The sequence below is a fragment of the Sander lucioperca genome, chromosome 13 (assembly GCF_008315115.2).
Source record: "Sander lucioperca isolate FBNREF2018 chromosome 13, SLUC_FBN_1.2, whole genome shotgun sequence".
In the NCBI taxonomy this organism is placed as follows: domain Eukaryota; kingdom Metazoa; phylum Chordata; class Actinopteri; order Perciformes; family Percidae; genus Sander; species Sander lucioperca.
In genome coordinates this window covers 18,908,955-18,928,583 of record NC_050185.1, presented here as the reverse complement: position 1 = coordinate 18,928,583, position 19,629 = coordinate 18,908,955, and the positions used below count along the sequence as shown (strand labels likewise).

Genomic DNA, 19,629 nt, shown 5'->3' with positions numbered 1-19,629 from the left:
ACTATCTTTGATTGCACTGCACATGCCCAGTAGCTCAGATGTAGATCATGTCAGCTAGCTAGCTCCATAGACAGTAAAAGAAAGACTGTTTCTACAACTTCGGTCAGTTACAAGGCAGGATTAGCTGGGAGACTTCTAAATGAGGGCGCACATGTAAGTAGTTCTTTTGAAGATTATGGTGAACTTGTGTGTGTTGTAGCAGTGCTTTGCTATTGAGAACGAGGTAGCATGCTAGCGTTAGCATGCTAGCGTTAGCATTAACATGCTAACGCTACGAGCTAATGGTTGCGGTTAGCCTGCTCGTTTCGGCTTGTGACGTCACAAGCCGTGCCGATTTTGAACAGCTCACCCAGAGACTGAAGGCAGGACACATTCAGAAACCGTATCTCACTCTAAACAGCATGGATGGATTTTTTTCAGTTTGTATGTGTGTGGAAGCACCAGAGACACAACATAACACCCCAAATCTAGATTTTTTCAGTTTGTATGTGTGTGGAAGCACCAGAGACACAACATAACACCCCAAATCCCAGAAAGTGATTTTTTCATAATGTGGGCACTTTAAATTGTTGCTGTTCAGCATTAGATATCAGAATAATTAAAATAATTTTAACAGACTTTCAGACTTCAACTACGCATGTGTCATTTTACTAAAGGTCCTACTTCGAACATCAGGGATATTTCTAATGTTATTAAAATATATTGAAATTCAATCTCAGATTGTGGGTGAATTTCATAAAAATGAAATGAGCAAATGTCTAATGGTTCTGATAGAAAAAAATACCACTAAGATCTTATGAAACATTTTATTTGTGCAGATTCAACACCACATTTCTAACATACTGTATAGCGTTTTTTAGGCCTTCCATACAGAGCAATATTTTATACAGCCAGGTAATCTGCCATGACTTCATTATACCAAACCTGGCAAAAAAAAATAGCATTAAGTATTATTTTGCCTTTCAGTCAACATTAAGCTTCCGTCTTAACCGGTCAGATCATCAACACCAAGGCTGAACAAACATTTAATTTAATGGACAAGCTGTAAGGATGTGGACTGTAAAAATCAATTGATTGACATCATTTCAAGTACAGACAAAACATGTCATTAAAATCATTTTGTGAAGATCTGAAGCCAAATTCTGACAGTGCAATGATTAGAAAGTGAAAACTACCATCAGTCACTTACATACACGTTTATACCCAGGAACTATTTTTATCGTCAGGCAGCATTGGTTTAATGGACAGTTATCTTCTCATTAGAAAAATGTGTCCTAAAATGCATCTAAAAGAGTGATGTGTCATATCAACTCGTTTATTTGTATTTGATAGTGTCAAAAGACAGCACCTGACATTGGATCTGAGTCGTGGCTAGAAAAACTGTGGCTTGTATCTTTGGCAGATCTGTTCTAGTCGTATGGCTTTATTGTATTGTATGAAACTTTAGTCTCTTCAGAAGTGTCTTGTAAAATGATTTAGATAATTTGTTTTGTGTGTTTTAACATCCATTATGAATCAATTTGCTTTCACATACGGTAAAAAAAAAAATAATAATCTGATTTTAGTTGGTATTTTCGAAGCCTATGGAGCGGATCATCTATCCATCAACACCAGCAGGAGGCGTCTCTTTTGCTCAGCTCCAAAAGGTCGGCCTCCAGCTGCTCGACTTCGTCTTGGAAGCGCTCAGTGAAGGAGTGAATCAAACCTGCTACGCTGCCTTCGTATTCCACCAGCTCTACACTGTCCCCTGGAAACCACAAAGAGTCAGTCACAAACTGAATAAATAACAGTCAGTGTCTACAATTGCTTCGCAGCATGTACAATTGCAGTCTGTAACTACTGAATTTTAAACAATAAAATGTTTTATAATGCCAAATAGTATTGCATTTGAAAGGCAAAGGTGTTCATAGCTGTTCACAAGTAGATTCAGCAACTGCATAGCCTATTTCTCGCTTAAAATGTTTTCAGAAACACGTTCCGGTTAACTATCTTCGTAAAATATGAGATCGTATAAAGAACGAAGCCGCCATTATGCCCGGTTGAAAAATCCAGGAGCAGCCAGACCCACGTGACGCGTTCGTCCAATCAGCTGCCGGTTAAAATTTTTTGGGCGACAATACAGATTAGCGCCGCCTGCTGTTATGGAGACGTATTACGTCTCGCACACACGCAGTGTGTTCTGAGGCACTTTTTGGACCTCGGGGAGCTGACTGATCAGTCCGGCTGCCTTTTCTGCCAACGGTCGGCCGTCGGGTTGGTGTGTCAGGGGCTTAAAAGGTACAGTACCCTTCTGTGAACAGAATAGAATCGGGATTAATAGATTTCCATAGTTTTAATGACCAAGGAAACCAAAGTAATGTTGTCGATGTAGTGAAATAAACGGCAGAATAAAGATTTGAGAGTTTGTGTTCGTATGTGTGCATCTGCGTTAACAAACATGAGTGAACTCTTATGGCAGGTACATACCATTGACTCTGGTGTTGGCCTGGACAAACATTTTACGAGCTTCCTTCCTTAGCAGCACTGTCTCCCGGAGACGCAAGAAGTTGTGGGCACCGCTGTCACTGACAGTGGAGTAGCCGTCATAGAGAGCCCTGCCTCCTTCCACATCTGCTGTTGCCTTTAAGACCTTCAAAATGGTAGAATCAGGTTAGCAACATGTGGGGGGAAATCAACATGGCTGTCACATAGAGAGTTGATTATTGATAATTCATGCTTGATCATTTATTTAGACATAGGCTAACAATGTAGCAGTGCACATCTATCAAGGGGTCATAATTCCTTTATATCATGTTAGTATGAAAAAAAGGATTGGGTGAGTAGCAACAGTAGACAGAAAACCTCTTAGACTAACAATCCAACCCACTGTAATTACCATGCAACATTGCCATACTAGAGTCACACGACATAAACATTTTAACAAATTAAACAACTAAATCAAATTTATGAAAACAGCAACCTGAGAACTTCATTTTTGGTTGAATTTGTTATTATGCAGCTTAATTTTATTCATTATTTTATTTAGAGCTACTACTTACAATTATTTCCATTATCCATTAATTTGCTGATTGTTTTCTTGATTCTACCATTCATTGTTTGGTCTATAAAAAAATATTAGAATATAGTAAAAAAAAATCTCCATCACAATTTCCCAAAGCCCAAATGTACTTAATTGCTTGTTTTGTCCAAATCCAATATTCCCATTTGCAAAGCTAGCTTATTTTTTTAATTTTTGCTTAAAAAATTAAAAGTAGATTGATTATATATACCTGCAGTTTACAGAGGAACTTGTGGATGGCGTTCTTGCCCACAGTGTGGATCTTGCTTCTGTCCAATGTGATTCGAGCATCAGGCTTGCTGTCCTGTCCAGTCACTTCTTCCAGGCCCACCAGGCCCTCCCCGGCCTCCAGCAGAACACGCAGGATCACGAAACGAGCCTGCATGTGAGCCTTTAGACATACACGCATGCATACATGTGACATACAATGTATACATATCCTGACACTCATATAAACAGAGACAGACTAAGTATTAGCTGTATTGTAAACAACACAGATATGCAAAACAGAGCCAGTCAGGTTGTAAGAAACACATGCGTAATAGTCTGTATTTGGACTTATATGTATTAAGTTATGATTCATTATTGCAGGATGCAAACCAGTCCAAGTAAGTGAGTATGTGAGAGAGACAGCATGTTATGGAGAAAAGCAACACGGTGAGCAGACAGATTACCTGTCTCCAGCTCTTGCTCTCAGGTGTGTAGAACTCCAGGCCCAACAGTCCAGCTCTGACCATGCTGAGCCAGTTGATGTAAACCACATCCTCTGCATCCTGGCCCTCATGGCCAAAAATACTGGAACACACAACACACAGACAAAGGCAACACCAATTTAACATGCTGGCCTCCCTCACAGCCATCAGCCACAAATCACCTGGGCTTTACCAGAAATTTACCAGAACTCCATTCTAATAACTATCATCATAACAGCCTAAATAACATAATGAGATTATTTCTATTGAGATTGGGTTCTTCTAGTAATGTACAGTATGTTAAATAACTGCTGTACTTAAGTCACAACATGTTTCCCAGCTAAAGACATTTGGGAATTTAGAGGATTTGGAGGCTATAACAAAATTTTTTGGACTACAACAAACTGGGGAGTTTACAGTAAAATGTCAGTCTTAACTTTCGTATGTAAAAGGCAAGTGTTTTGAACTAAACCCTCAAAAGCCAATTCCCACCCCAACATCAAACCATGGAAGAAAATCAGGGGTGCACCCCCAAAAAGCCATTTCCTAGTACATACATTATATGAATATTAGGGCTGTCAAAATTAACACGATAATAACGCAAATTCCTTTTAACGGCACTATTTTTTTTACGGGGGGGGGATTAATGCACATGCATCCAGTTATTGGGCCTCGGGCATTATTAAAGTAACAACCAACAATAGTTTGGGAAATCAGGAAGAGATGCAGTAGTGACAAACTTGAAGATTGTTCCTTTTAAAGTACATTTAGAACATATTAAAAAATGTGCGATTAATCGCAAGTTAACTATGGACAATCATGCGATTAAATATTTTAATTGATTGACAGCCCTAATGAATACATGTATCGTACATCTATGTCAAATTCACAGACACACGAGTGTAGGTTGTAAGCAAAACATGATATACCTGAGCACTTGCTTGTTGAGACACAGATAGAGTCCGACACACTCAGCGCGGCATTCTTCATAAGAGGAAGCAATTGTGGAGAATTTACTGTCCCACGTCTCGCTGCTCCGATACCAACTGGACACCTACAAAACACTCTCACACCTTCAGCTACTTTGTCTCTTTTTGCCAACAGAACATAGAATTGATAAAAAAAAATTCACACAAACAAACTCACCAGTTCTCCAGTCTCTGGGTTGGTCACCTTACTCTGGTCAAAGTTGAAATTGCCCTTGTCATCCTGTGGGAAGAGATGGAGCAAAACAAACGCAAATCAGATTTTATTTCCTTACGGATGAGTCTACAATCCAGTTTCTGTAAATTAAACAATATGTTTGACTGACCTGGACAAACAGTTTGCCACTTCCATGGCCCAACAGCTCATGAAGTCCAACCTGCACCTCGAATGATGGGCCTTTCCACTTGATAAACAAATCCTAACACACACACACACACACACACGAATGGGTGAAAAGGACAAGTGCTGGTGTGTAAGATAATTAGGAAGCTGCATGCATTACCTTGTCCTCCTCCTCCAGGAAGGTGAGTTTTTCTTTTTTTGTAGCATAGGCTACAGCCAGCACGTTGCCTAGTGACACGTTTTTAAAGCCCTCTGACTGTCTGATGTCATCATCTACACACAAAACCACAAAGCATTTAAGCATAATACTGTGTGACAGACAAAAACATTTTAAACCACCTGAACTGTGTTATTTGACATCTCAGTGTACATACAGTTGGGGATGTTGATGCCAGCTGGTATTCCGCTGCCAGCGAAGGTGAGGACATCCAGCGAGGTGAAGTCGGGTTTAAGGAAAGTGTCCTTCTCAAACTCCCTTGGCCAAGGCAGCTCAGGGAGCAAGACTTCTGCTGAGCTCACCAGTTTGGTAAAACGCTCACTCATCGCCTTGTTCACAACCGCAACGAAACCTTAAGGTGACATCACAACCCCAAAGTTAGGAAGTGAATTGAAAGAAAACTATTTGACTAATCTTGAAAAAAGGACAGTAATATAAACCCTCCTGTTAATTTAATCTCTCTCACACACACACAAGTAATCGTGATTCAATATTGACCGAAATAATCGTGATTTTATTTTTTTCCATAATCGAGCAGCCCTACAACCTTCTTTACAGTATGTGTCCTAAAGAAATCAATGTAATCATTCCTAGGATGAAATTATTAACCTATTACCTTCTGGAGTTAAAAGTGTACAGCTACTTAAGTAACTTCCCCCAAATATCCTCCAGCTCTTTTCTACAGCAAATACAACCTGGAGAGGCCCATGCTAGTAACAGCTTGCATGCCAACAAACATGTCAATATCACTGTTCTTGATCATCATGCTAGTTACCTTCAAACTCTCCTCTGGAGCCAAATGGGTCTCTGTAGCTCTCTATGAAACCTATATAACTGAGAGAAGGAGAGTAACGGAGTGGGAGGATCAGAGAGGTTTCAGAGATTATTACATGAGAGTAGCATGACCAGAGAAAGCAGAGAGACAGATTGGTTCTGAGTTAGCTGTCTTTTATAAATCCGATAACATTCAAGGTTGACATCAAATGTAACATGTGGTCTGTCAAGTCATGAGTGCAATGGCACTGGACAATGAAACACCCTACATTGTGGACAGTCAACATGTTAATCTGATGTTACTGTGGATCAGTGGGCTCACCTCTCAACAATTGGTCCCTTGTCTTTAATCCAGTAGCGCGAGCCCTCTTTATGGGCTTCAACTGAGCCAAATGTGAAGCTGCGAGTGTACTCGTCAAGCATCTTTCTCTGGTTTTCATTAGCGGCATAGGCCTGTGGTAATTATTTGGAAACAGAAGAAAAATTACAAAAGTGAAAATGTGGCAGGAAGATAATTTTTTTTTAGGTTATCAACTCATTCAGTCACTCCTATTCCCCACCTAAAGATATCGATCTCTGCATTCATATCTCCTCTTCCTATTACTGTTTTGCCAAAGGCTAATACTACATTACATTCATTTTAAGATGCAATTTGGCATCGTTTGTCATTTTGGTAGTCTCTCTTTTACTTTCAGTAATCTTACATATATTCATCACTACCAACTCCAACAAAAGCAATTCTTTGTGTTTTTACAGCAAAAATAACTAATTCATTTTGCTCTATCGACTTCATTTTTTGGTGTTTTTTTTTTCCTGTTGTGGTTCCAAACAGCTAAAGAATCCAGCCTTAACATTGACTATAATCCACACCGTATCCCTCGCTCTCACTTGTGCTTGTTGGAGGTAATAAGAGACTTTCTCCATTAAAGGAGCATAGTCTCCCCTCTTCACAATGAACTCTTTGTCTTCAAAGTTGAAGCTGCCGCAGCATGACTCGCATTCCCCCTCCACTGCGCAGTCTGTGAAGAAGTAGTGTACATTTATTTGCTTTAACTGACTGTGTACCATTATTAACAACATTAGTTACATTAACAAATCTCTCCACATCAATTTCTTGGTAATCACAATGTGTTTGAGTTCAAAAGCTAGAATGTCTCCAGCATAACATGCGGAGTGTACATGAACATGTGATACGTGTTACATTATGCATGGCAAATCTGTCACAAGGTGGTTGATGAATTTTGTAAATGTTTAGAAATGTTATTCTGGTTCTCATGTGAGACTGTAGTTCTGACCTTTCTGCACAGCTGACGCCAGGCGCACCTCATAGCAGGTTTTACCTCCATTGTCCCTCTTAAACAGACGGGTGTTGTAAGCCGACAGTTTCTAGAGATGAACCACAAGAACAAAGCTAAGAATAAGATGAATCAGACTGAAAAATACATGGAGGAGCGAGAAAAGACACAGAAACAGGATGAGCCATCAAAATGAAGGGCAGAGGTGAAGGAAGATTATGAAAAACGTAAATCGAGTGCAACATGGAAAAGTACAAGGCGTAAGTGGAGTACAGAAGAAAGAGATCGGGGAAACAACAATGGAAATGAGAATATTACTTACTTTCGAGTCAAGAAACTTCTGAGCCAGCTCAGCATCTTCCAGACAGCAGTTTCCTGAGAAGTAGGTGCTAATTCCCTGAAAAAAATAGCAAGAATACTTAATGAGCCATGGATTTTTCTCTTAGGGGCCACAGTGCCAGGTCACCTGTAGAACCCACTGGAAGTTATGGGTTCAGTGGTTTCCTAAGCCTAGATCTAAAGATACCAAACTGCAAAACCATTTCACTTGCTACGAGCTACGTGAATATTCAGTTAACCAGTGCTCATGATGAAGAATAAGAAATGTCTCTTTAACAGTTATCAAATCTATACAGTCCTGACAACATGACTGATATTTCCTTAAACATTACCAGACAAAATAGTTTATGGTCAAAGCTGGCCTGAACTCTGCATTAAATGATACTGCAAGATCTCACCTTGTCACCCAGCCCCAGCTGTTTCTTTCTGTCTTCCAGGGAGTAGAGGAGACACGAGCAGCTGTCCCACAGGGCCTCCATCTCAGTGGGCTGGTCCTGAAATGCCTGGCTGGCCTTGACCACAGCTTTCAGCTTGTCCTGGGTGGACAGACAGACACAGACAGCATAAAATATGTCACTGCAGTTTGACAAGTGCTGTGTCAACTCTGTGAGAATTCTTGAGACCATATGTAATAGTTAGTGCTGTCAAACGATTACAATATTTAAATCGCAATTAATCGCATTAATGTCATAGTTAACTCACAATTAATCGCACATTTTTATCTATTCTAAATGTCCCTAGATTTCTGTTTTGTCTATTTTTTCTCATTTTAATGCTCTTATCAACATGGAAAAGTGGATCGGCTTGCTTTGTGCTTTTGTTGCCTGGCTTTTACGAGGGGGCGGAGAATTTGCATCAGCTGTGTGCTTGGCCATCAAGTGGTATTTCAGACTGGACGTGCTGCGATGATAGCTCAGTTCACAACGACAGAACACACAGATCATTTTGGTCTTGTCAATGGAACCATTTGGCAACTTTTTAAAAGTAAACTTTCCATTCAGAATCTTATTGGCATCCATTTCGGGGTCTCGCGCTCGCCATCCACTCAAAACGTAATGGTAGCCTACTACTCTTTGGCCGGCTCGCATCGCAAGCCCAAACAAGTGTGTGCACATGGTGTGCGGCGTGACTGTTGTTTTGTTTTCGGTCTAGCTAGATCCGGTGTGGTGTTGTAGTTTTTCTAACGTTACTAGTTGTTGCAACAGCATGCGAAAAAAAACGACAAAGTTTGCTATGCCAAAAAGAACGTTAATCTCGCGATAAAAAAATTGACGCCGTTAAAATGGGTTTGTTTAACTGTGTCCACCCCATTTAAAAAAACTGTTTACAAAAGCAGCTGAACTGGATTTTTACCTTGGGTAGATTTGGGATGAACTTGGTGTCTCCAAAAGACTTGTAGTTTCCCATGTTGGCGTACAGACCAGCTGCATACACCAAGAATGCCTGAATATCAAACCCAAGAAACATAATTTTCATCCTGTATATAGCATAATGAATATCTTTACACATGTTTGCATTTGTATGTGGGTGAAAGGGTATGTCAAGACAGCACCAGAGACAGCCAAAGACACAATGTACCTGGTACTCCTCCGAGCTGAGTCCAGCTGCTGTGGCGACCTGTTCCAGCTGTGCAGGTGTCTGCTTCCTGAAGATTCTTTGCAGCAAGACAAAGATATCTGCCGACTCCGGGGATGTCTGCAGCAGCACTGCCAGACCACCATACCTAAGACAGCAAACGGGCTTCAGTTCTTCAATAAATTAAAGTCTTAAGTTTCTATTCTTTAAAACAGGTAGGACATTTCTTATTTCTTGATTCAACTAGTGCTTGACTTCAACTTGCTACATCCTGAGATTAGTACCGTACCAAGCGGCGCGTGACAGGTAGTGGGCGTACATCTTCTCCTGAGGTGAAAGCAAATGGAAGGCCACGCTGCAGTCCAGAGCAGAGACACCGATCTCATTCGGGAGGTAGTACTGGGAGTCCACCATCTTTAGTCTGAGGTTTACCACTGACAATGAGGAACTAAATTAAGAGAGGGGAAGTGATGAAAGAGTAAAGAATGAGAAAGAGGGAGATAGATGAGTTGGGGAAAAGGGAGTAAGGAAGTGTAAATGGGATGAGAAAGAAAGGTGGAAGACAAAGAAATGAAAGAGGAGAGACGGATGAAATAACAGAGGGTAGTAAGGAGATGAGTACAGCATGGGATGAAGAGATAAAAGCAAAATTGCAAGTTAGCTGCAGAGCATTGGCATTTTTTTTTACATAACCATGAGCTCTAGGAAGTATTTGCACACCAGTCCACGCTTAATGCAGGCCAAGCAGATTGTTTACTGTACAAATGCACATTTATAAAAGTTATACTGATGTACTGGTAAAATAGTAAGTTTTCTTGACCTTTATTTTAACATTATAAAATTGGCAGCTTGATTTTGATTAAGTATGATATTTGAACAAAGAATATAATTTATTCTATAGCCTACTTCTACTATGCAATACTCTATTCTAATATGTTTTGTTATGTCACTCTAATATGAGTTGACATATTAAACACGGCTGCCACTAATGCTTATTTTCCTTATCGATTAATCTGCTGATATTTTCTTTCAATTGCTCTCTTCTATGAAAACTGAATGGCCAACACAATTTACCAGAAACCTAGGAGGTCTTTAAATAACTTGTTTTATCCAACTGCCCAAAACCCAAAGCTATTCAATTCACAATTATATAAAACACAGAAAAGCACCTAAACTTCTCCTCATGTCCTCATTATTAATTGATTATCAAAATTGTTAACTATTAAGTTTCTGCCAATCAACTAAAAACCGTTAAAGCACATTGCACTAGTGAAGGTCAAATAAAGCTTCGCGAACCACTGTCTTTATTTTCTGAGCTCAATAGACGGCGCTCTCTGTTCAAAGAAAAAGGGTAAAGGAATGGCAATTCAGTGTGTTTTCAACCCTTTGTTGAACAGAGAACGCCATCTAGTGAGCTCAGAAAATAAAGACAATGGTTTGCGAAGCTTCATCACTACATTGCACTACTGGGATCCACAGTTTGTTTCTTATCTGGGAATTTTGTTTTTTACCTTATAATATACACATTTTTTTCTTCTTTTTTGCCATTTGCCATACCCAAATGGAAAAGCGTATAGCAGAAGAACTGCAAGGCCAAAATGCAAAACACCCCACATATCTTCTATACCTTGTCAACAACACATATAAAGTTTTAGACCTCTAGACCTAAAACGTGCAGTGTTTTTAGTGGTGTAATGAAAGATAATTATTAATTTAAGTTAGAAAAAATGGGATGTGGACAAAGGTAAGAGATTATTCAAATCACAACTTGATCAGCCATAGCTGACCATGGCACAGATTCAAGATTAGTCAGTTATACAATAATAAAAAGGTAACGTTAGTTATCGTTTTCACTTTCAATGAAAACCAACAATAAAAAAACAAAAGGCCTCTCAGTTATGCCGAAAGCCACGCGTCTTTTAATGACCCTATACAATTAGCAGCCTACAGCAGGGCAACTTTCAAATTGCATGTTAAATACTTGTCGAAATACGTTTAGTCTGCAGCTAACGTTGACGTTGCCGTTAGCTCCTAGCGTAAATGCTAAGTGCTGCTGAGTGCAGGAGCATTTAAACACGCTGCCACAACTTCTGAAAGCAAAACAGTACGTCGCAAATATTATGCGACCCATTCATGTTTTATTAGCTACTATTCAGTACATTTTGTGAGGTATAAAGGTGGATACCAACTTAACAGCGTGTTACCTTAGTGAGGAACCTTATTCTTCGGCGAACGTCAAATTGCAGTCTCACGCTGTACACTTCCTGTATTCATTCAACGTAAGAACCGCCCCTCAACCAATCACAGGTTGTATATTGTGGTAAAAATCACGAAGTAGCTGCGCCGGACTTTTCGATGCGTTTCACGTCATAAGTGAAAAACACGATATCGGAACGTCTAAAGCAAGCACACAAAACTGTAATATCACACTGAAATAGTTCATAATATTTATATAGCCCCCAATAATTACCAATGTCGCACCGAGTAAGGAATACAGGACGAGGTGGCCGAGTGGTTAAGGCGATGGACTGCTAATCCATTGTGCTCTGCACGCGTGGGTTCGAATCCCATCCTCGTCGGACTCCTTTTCCATAATCGCACACATTTCAACATAATTCGTTCCCTGTACACGCTGTTCATCGAGGGAAATGGACACCCACGACCAGAACTCGTGACAAGGTGACTCTCTGTGAAATGTGGTGTTCCAGCAGTATAGATATTTACGGCCAGCAGATGGCAGCTTGCACCCTGCCAACTATCTCCTACTCATCCCCACCACCCCCCTTCACTTGTTGAAAGTAAAAATTTGGCTCAGATCATCAAAGCCTTTAATTTGTTTTTACACACATCATGGAGCCATAAACCACATGACCACACATTCCTTTCACACTTTCATTTGTATACCCCTAACCCATCCTAACGATCTCCTAACGATTCCTGGAAATTGTAAATTGATTTATTTGAAACAGGGACAATGCACAAATAAACATTAAACTTGTTAAAACAAGAGAATATGTCTTGGGCCAGGTTATAGCAACAATTGCTAATTTCCACCTGTAGTCCCTGGATTCCTAATGATTGCTAACGATCTTCTAACGATTCCTAACAAGTCCTAACATATTTGAACGAGGTCCTAACACAGATCCGAACATTGCTAACACATGGGGTAAAACAGCCAATCAGTTCCTAAGAAACAATGTTGCGACGCATCCAATCAACAATTGCTGCCTTGACGCACAGTTGTCTGATTGGTGAGTGACCTTTGCCATCATATAGCATAAGGTTGTCATACGAATCTCATCGCCGATTGGATGGCCACCGTTTAGTCACAGGTTACAAACTTTTCTCGACGCTCAGGTATCATTCTACGGTACGTACGTGTTATGATAATAAAAAAGGCTAACATTATGATATATAATTTTAATGAATGTTTAAGTCTATGAGACAGACAGTCAGTTTGCTAGATCCTTTAGATTAACATGGGAAACAATGTTCACCGATCTCCCGATTCGATTCGATTACGATTATCATGTCCCCGATTCGATTCGATTCGATTCGATTCGATATCTCGATGCATCACGATGCGTCAAATACATTTTTCTATTAAAGCCATATAGGATATTTAATTCATAGCTTTTCAAGCTTCAAAAGAAAACATTCTGCAGTGCTCTAATACTAAATAAATTGGATACATAAAACTACAGCAATGACCACATGGCACTTCCTGAATGTACAAAACATAACAGAATATATAAACAGAAATGTTGTTAGGCCTACATTAAATTGTAAACAGAAATAATCGATTATGCCTGGCCGATTATCGATGCAGCATCGTCCATGTTCAGGATTCAATGCATCGATTATTTGATTAATTTCAACACCTCTAGCTCAGGTATCATTCTACGGTAAGTACATGTTATGACAATAGTAGACTTCAAATCATCCAAAAAGGCTAACGTTATGATATATAATTTTAATGAATATTTAAGTCTATGAGACAGTAGATTTTGCTAGATCCTTTAGATTAACGTGGGAAACAATGTTGAAAGGGTAACGTAACGACTGAGATAACGTTAACGTTAACGTTAGCCCCATATGTATATAGTTGTTTTTATAATTGTACTGTACTTTGATGTTCCATTACAAGCCCATACATTGTGTTATTTCTATTAAGTGTATAAGTGTTTGTGTTATCTTTGTTATATTTATCTATGTTTATGTTAACACACACTATACAAATACAATACAACTCTTGTGGTGTAATAGTAACACATCCATCCTTTGGGTGGAAGATTCCAGGTGCAAATCCTGGCAAGAGTGTGCACCTTATTGGCCCAACAGTATTTAATTAAAAATTAATTTATAACATAATTTAATCTGCATTTTCTCCTTCTTTTCTCATATTATTATTATTATTATTATTATTATTATTATTATTATTATTATTATTATTATTATTATTATTATTATTATTATTATCAATACAAACCATTATTATTCTTAACAATCGTATTTGTATATGTTTTTAAGCGATATTTGATAAATTCATAGCACTTTGCGTTAATTGAGACATGTTCCAATCGGGGATCAAACCAGCGATTTCTCATTTTTCCTCTCTTTTTTTCTTCTCTTCCCCCCTTTCCCCCCTTTTTTCATTCTTTTCATTCCCCCCTCCTAGCAGTTAATTTGTTTTTCCACACATCATGGAGCCATAAACCACATAACCACACATTCCTTTCACGCTTTCATTTGTCCATCAACTTGATTAGACATTGTTTTCTACTATAACCTAGATAGGCTTACAAACCACACAGTATTTCATCAGTTTATTGGTTTTATTGAATTCTAAAAACATGACGAGAAAGTGAAATATTTACAAGGGGTGTGCAACAGAAAGTATTAGGTTTTCTTCGATGAATGGGAGAACCAGTTAGCTGCACTTTATCCAAATGGTAGGTTTAGTAACCAGCTCTGCACCACAAGAGAAATGACAGACATCTGAGCCTTAACACATCTGTGTGTGTGTTTGTGTATTTTAGGGTTCATGCTTGGGTTTTGACATTCCTCCTGTCGGGAGGTGTTGTAGGGAGTATCCAGCGATAGCAGTTTGAAAAACTCAGGCTCTTGTCCACAGCACAACTGGTGCAGTAGACAATCCCCAGAGCCAGCATGACTACAAGGAACACACACAGAGGCACCAGCAGGGCCACCATTAGCCAGCTCTTATCATGCTTCCTTTTACCTGCAGCAGATCCATCCTCTGCCTCTGCTGTGCCGCTGACATTCTCTGTACCATCCACCTTAGATCCCTCCCCCTCCCTAGTTCCAGTGGCTGAGCCGTTTGCAGTTTCAGCTCCCACCCCATCAGCTTCTCTATCTTCTGTCTTAGTTTCAGCCTCATTATTAATTTCATTGCCTGTGTTGTCTTTTTGAGTCGGGGATGGGGCTGTCTGATATCGCTTAGGTGATAGGGCATCCCATTGGTTCAGGTGATTGTCTGACCCATGATCCATGTCAGGGGAGAGCACTTCAGGGGCTTCTGTCAGCCAGTCATCATCAAAGTTAGTGTCAGCTTCAAAGTTTGGGTCCGGGGTGAATGAGGTGGACCAGGGAATATCATGGTCTGGGTCCAAGTCAAGTATGTGAGCGGAGTCACTGGGGTCAGGGGTCAGAGTGGAATATTCTTCATCATCAGGCGAAGGTTGGCAAGTAAGCCTATCAGACTGCAGGTCATAGCCATTGTCACAGTAACACTGGTACCCTCCCATATAGTTGAGGCACTGCTGCTGGCAGGGCGACTCCCCCACACACTCATCTATATCTATACACTCTCCTCCACTGCTTGACTTGTACCCAGGGTTACACTGGCATGTGAAGGACCCCACTGTGTTTTCACAAGTGCCTTCGCAGCTGCCCTCATCGAGGCACTCATCGATGTCCACACACTCTCCCTCATCATCTTGCTGGTACCCAGAGTGGCAGGTGCAGTGGAAGGTGCCTGGGATGTTGACACAGAGTTGTGGGCATGGTTGCTGTTGACATTCGTCTACATCAGAGCATCTTAGGCCATCTGGACCCATTTGGTAGCCAGGGGGGCATGTGCAGCGGATGCCACGCATTGTCTCCAAACAGTCGTACTCACACCCCATCTCTACACAAACCTCTTTGATGTGGGGCTGGTCAGTGGGACCGGCGGAGTCAGCGGATAATTCAGGGGGGTCAGTTTTGCTCAGGGGATCGGGTTTGCAGCTGTACCCGTCCTCATCTATTGTAAAGCCTTCAGAGCAGTAACAGTAGTAGTCTGTGTCTGTGTTCTGACAGTGCTGCTCACAGCCATGGTCTCCGTTACACCAGTCCTGGTTCGGTGGCGCTGCACTGGTCGAGCAGAGTGGGGCATCCCTGGACCAGCCCACTGTCTCGTCGTCTCTCACCATGCACAGGACTGTCTGCTCAGCACGAGCATCTGGGTCTGAGCCATCTGCAGGGCAGGGAAGAGTAGCTACAGACCCATAGGGCACATGGGTCAGCAGTGTGCTAACAAGGTGAAATGGGGTGGAGTAAACAGCTGGACCACTACCCTCGTCCTCCAATGGTGAACACATTCCTTTGTAGTTGTATTGGCAAACGTATCCATCTAACGGCAGTGCACAGGAGCCATCGACCCACCGGAAATTGTCACTGCTCTCACGCGCGCTCTCAGAAGTGTGGACAGTCATGGCTACACAGCGAGGGGCCGCACAAGTCCCAGGGGTGTCTTCACGGAGCCAGTTGGTGAACTGGCCATCCTGGTCTCCTGTCGGAAAATAAAGACAAGGACCAGGTCATTAAAAGTAAAAAATTCCTCTTTTTAGTTTCCGTCTTTTATTTCAAACTTTCTGCAATTACTCTTCTAGTATAATTTGCTTTTTCAGATCATCTGACATATTTAAAATGTTAATCCTTAGGATCATGATTAAAGCTGCCATGTGTAGATTTTAGTATCCATGTGTAAAACACAAATTGGTGCAGTCTATGTGTTGTTATGTCATTGTCATTCTTTCTAGGCTCAGTGAGGGGTGGGTGGGGTCTAGCAGACTGCATTGCTGCCTGCCACAGTGTCTTTTTAAATACAACCACCAGCAGTCGCCAAAGTCAGATATTGGAAACACCTCTTATATCTTGCTCATATTTTTGTTGCAATAGAATTCAAATGAGATGAAAGGTGAGATTTGCCTTTTAGCAGCTGGCTCATATCAGGTAGTAGTAATGTATGTTTAGAAAGCTTGTTTACTATATATATATATATATATATATATATATATATATATATATATATATATATATATATATATACACACACATTCACTATAATATGCTACAGCTGTATCAGCTTCTAAATAAAACTCAATGCAATGCCACATTAGAATATCTGGGTTGTAGTTTTACAGATGAGTTGCCCTTTAATTAATGTATTTTTTCAATGCTGTGAGCACCACAAACAAATGTTCATTAACATTCACTGTATTGGGGCGCAGGAACAAATCTCAATATCAAACCCTGGTTAAATAAAACCAAAACTGTTCGCATTGCTATAGATACCACCAGGAATAAGTGAGAAAACATTTTAGCAATTTGGGTAAAGCAACCCTTTAAATCACGGCAGATGGAGAGAAAAAACAACTAAGCTGGCCACATAACTCTTAAAAAAATAATGTCTGTTCTAATTTAAGACCAAGGCAGACACTTTGAGTGATAAAAAAACAATCTGTCTTTTAGTGGGTTTGACTATGTGACTAATGACTAAATCAGGTTGAGGGGTAGCAGTAAGGTCAAAAAGGGATTGAACTTCTCCTGTCACGCCAGCCAGCTCCGTCTCTGTGAAACAAAAGTAGCTAATGTAATAACCAGGCAGTGTGGAGCTCTGGAGTCTGGCCTCGGTACCAAAGTCTGACAGAGAGGTTGGGGTTGGGGGCCAGCACAATGGTTTAATACCGTAATCTATTCATAAGCTCTTGATACAACTGCATGTGTGGAAGTATTAATATTGAAATAGGCCTAATGGTTGTAAATGCTGAATCAAGTTTAGGGAAGTCTAATGTTGTATAACAGGTAAACTAAAATTAATATGATAACAAAAGGCCTAATTCTAATATAGCATTGGTTTATTTGGTTTTGCACATGCTAGGCTACAAACACTGCAAGAACCAATTTAATCAAGTAGGTGATTAACTAAATTATTTTTTGAACAGATTTTGCCTCAGTTGTACTGACACAAGTTTTCCCATTAGATCACAGTCAACAACCGGAACTAAAACTTGGAACTTGAATGCTTAATTGTAAGAAAACATTACCATTATGCACTTTTCCCTATATTGGGGCAGTTTTGTCTAAATTCAATTATTACAATCTAATACAATTGCTAATATGGTGATGAAGGTCACTATTAGGAACACTGAAGGGTCAAAAGTCAAAAAGGGGAGATTTTGCCTGTGACCCAGACGAATCCTCTGAGTGGTCGGATGGATGAACACTGGCGTGGCGGTCTGTGCAGCCCGATCCAGAGACGAAGCCGTGACCTGGTCCCCTCGATGGCCGACAGCAGCTCATGGACCACACCCGCTGCCTCTTGGGTATGCATCGTTGCCAGGGTCCCACCTCGCTCCCGGCAGCTCCGCCCAGCCTCCCTAAAGGTTCTCTTCTGGAGGAAGACAGCGTAGCATCCCTCCTGGTGGCAGAGGGCATCTCTCTCCGCTAGCTGAACGCTGGCTGCTGGCGGCTCTGCCTCCGCCTCCCTCAGCCTCTGGCCTTGGCTTCCAGGAGCCAGACAGACCATCAGCAGCCACAGGGCACACAGGAGACTCATGCTGCTGCAGCTGCTACTGCTCCTGGTGGTCTTTTGCATCCTCCACCAAGACAAGAGGTTTAAACTAGGCCAACATTCAAATGAGTACTCCAATAAATAACCTGATGAAGGAAAATAATTATTTTATATATCCTATTCAAACAAACCTGACCCAAGACTTTTTTTTTCCTATTCTGTTAATGTATTTGAATAAATAATCTGGTTTAATTGACCTTTTATTCAAAGTAATCTGAGGCAGGCACATCCAAAACTGACATTGGATTACCTTAATTTACCTTGGATTGCCTAAACCCTTAGACAAATACCCCTACAGTGCAGAATGGGCCAAATGCCATTCATCAGCAAACTATCAGTGCTGCTGCCACAGTAAAGAAGATTTGACCAGATCCTATATGAATCTAATAGAAACCAGTGCAGTCCAGTGGAATCCCCTGGAAAGTCCAGTTGAGTCCAGTAGAGTCCAAAATAAAGTCCAGTGAAGTACCAGTAGAGTCCAGGGTTCAAAATAATTCAATGGAGCAATCTGCCTTTCAACTGAGTCCAAAAGAGTTAAATAGAGTCCATATATGAATGTGATGAATTTCAGTGACAGAAACCCTCTGCTGTATCTGATCCTGCCGGGGCTTTCTTGACTCTGCAAAGTTGGCTTTCTGACTGAACGTCAGAAAGAGAGAAAGATGGGGGAGGGTGGAAGGGGCTACGTAGAGGAAAAAGAATTGTGTGTTTTTTGGAAGAGGGGGCTGGTGAAATGTTTCAGTGTATAAGGGAAGGCTGGAGTGGTTGACGGGTTGGTGTGTGTGTGTGTGTGTGTGTGTGTGTGTGTGTGTGTGTGTGTGTTTGTGTGTGTGTGTGTGTGTGTGTGTGTGCGTGTGTGTGTGTGTGTGTGTGTGTGTGTGTGTGTGTGTGTGCGTGTGTGTGTGTGTGTGTGTGTGTGTGCGTGTGTGTGTGTGCGTGTGTGTGTGTGTGTGCGTGCAGGGGGCGGGGGGGGGGGGGGACCCTCAGAGAGTTATGAAAACCATACGGCACCATTCTGTCCCCCCATCTTGCCTATGGCTTTAGACACACGCATGCTTTCTCATATAAACACACACACTCAGCCTTCAAGTTGTGCATGCTGCACCGCATTCACAGGAGTGGAAAGTGTTTGTCAGCTCTGTGAGATGCAGAGATAGTCTCCCCCTTCTTCTTCTTCTTCTTCTTCTTCTTCTTCTTCTTCTTTTCCTCTTCTTTTTCTCCTCCACTTTCTGCCTGATTCTCCTGCTCTCTGTCTGCCTCTCATATTTGTTGTCTCAATATTAATTTCTCTTTATCTCATTCTTTCTTAATCTCCCCCACTCTTCACTTTATTTTCTCTTTTTTCAGCCACCACCACTTCTTGTCATTTTCTACCAAGTCCATACCAGCTGGACATTTTTACAGTCCAATGGAAACATTTGAATATGGAACAGGAATATCTGTTGGTCTTTGTGTGTGAGTGAGTGAATTCATTTGTATGCTGTTATACAATA

The 19,629-nt window shown here is 40.9% G+C and overlaps 2 protein-coding genes and 1 non-coding gene across 6 annotated transcripts; 1 reads left to right on the top strand and 2 right to left on the bottom strand.

Moving 5' to 3' along the window:
* Window positions 1-792: 792 nt before the first annotated feature.
* Window positions 793-11,773, bottom strand: dpp3 (dipeptidyl-peptidase 3). 4 transcript variants are annotated; one of them, XM_031280796.2, is made up of 20 exons: window positions 11,750-11,773; window positions 9,569-9,727; window positions 9,283-9,427; window positions 9,058-9,147; window positions 8,103-8,240; window positions 7,688-7,762; window positions 7,366-7,456; window positions 6,959-7,089; window positions 6,393-6,523; window positions 6,072-6,130; window positions 5,454-5,648; window positions 5,240-5,352; window positions 5,063-5,155; window positions 4,897-4,959; window positions 4,680-4,804; window positions 3,733-3,853; window positions 3,270-3,449; window positions 2,467-2,629; window positions 1,559-1,747; window positions 793-1,523 (listed from the first exon to the last, which is right to left on the bottom strand). In XM_031280796.2, exons 2-19 carry the CDS (start codon window positions 9,691-9,693, stop codon window positions 1,605-1,607), a joined length of 2,181 nt encoding a protein of 726 aa, XP_031136656.1. In that variant the 5' UTR covers window positions 9,694-9,727; window positions 11,750-11,773; the 3' UTR covers window positions 793-1,523; window positions 1,559-1,604. The 4 variants fall into 4 exon arrangements, with proteins under 4 accessions (XP_031136656.1, XP_031136655.1, XP_031136657.1 ...); XM_031280795.2 differs by having other exon boundaries at window positions 793-1,747; XM_031280797.2 differs by lacking the exon at window positions 11,750-11,773 and adding an exon at window positions 11,484-11,584 and having other exon boundaries at window positions 793-1,747.
* A 3-nt stretch (window positions 11,774-11,776) lies between these two features.
* trnas-gcu lies at window positions 11,777-11,858 on the top strand. Its single transcript has one exon. It is a non-coding gene; the product is annotated as a tRNA-Ser (tRNA).
* A 2,235-nt stretch (window positions 11,859-14,093) lies between these two features.
* Window positions 14,094-18,959, bottom strand: LOC116037098 (endosialin-like). Its single transcript, XM_031280884.2, has 2 exons — window positions 17,746-18,959; window positions 14,094-16,072 (listed from the first exon to the last, which is right to left on the bottom strand). Exons 1-2 carry the CDS (start codon window positions 18,158-18,160, stop codon window positions 14,322-14,324), a joined length of 2,166 nt encoding a protein of 721 aa, XP_031136744.1. The 5' UTR covers window positions 18,161-18,959; the 3' UTR covers window positions 14,094-14,321.
* Window positions 18,960-19,629: the final 670 nt, after the last annotated feature.

What these genes read in the sequence shown, in the direction of transcription:
- LOC116037098 (XM_031280884.2), bottom strand. Translation starts at nt 18,160, where the DNA reads ATGCAAAAGACCACCAGGAGCAGTAGCAGCTGCAGCAGCATGAGTCTC. An exon ending in AGGATTCGTCTGGGTCACAG is followed by an intron (nt 16,073 to 17,745) that starts GCAAAATCTCCC and finishes ATTTTCCGACAG; the next exon opens with GAGACCAGGATGGCCAGTTC.
- dpp3 (XM_031280795.2), bottom strand. Translation starts at nt 9,693, where the DNA reads ATGGTGGACTCCCAGTACTACCTCCCGAATGAGATCGGTGTCTCTGCT. An exon ending in AAGGGACCAATTGTTGAGAG is followed by an intron (nt 6,131 to 6,392) that starts GTGAGCCCACTG and finishes TCCTTCTCTCAG; the next exon opens with TTATATAGGTTTCATAGAGA. An exon ending in GTGGCAAACTGTTTGTCCAG is followed by an intron (nt 4,960 to 5,062) that starts GTCAGTCAAACA and finishes CTCTTCCCACAG; the next exon opens with GATGACAAGGGCAATTTCAA.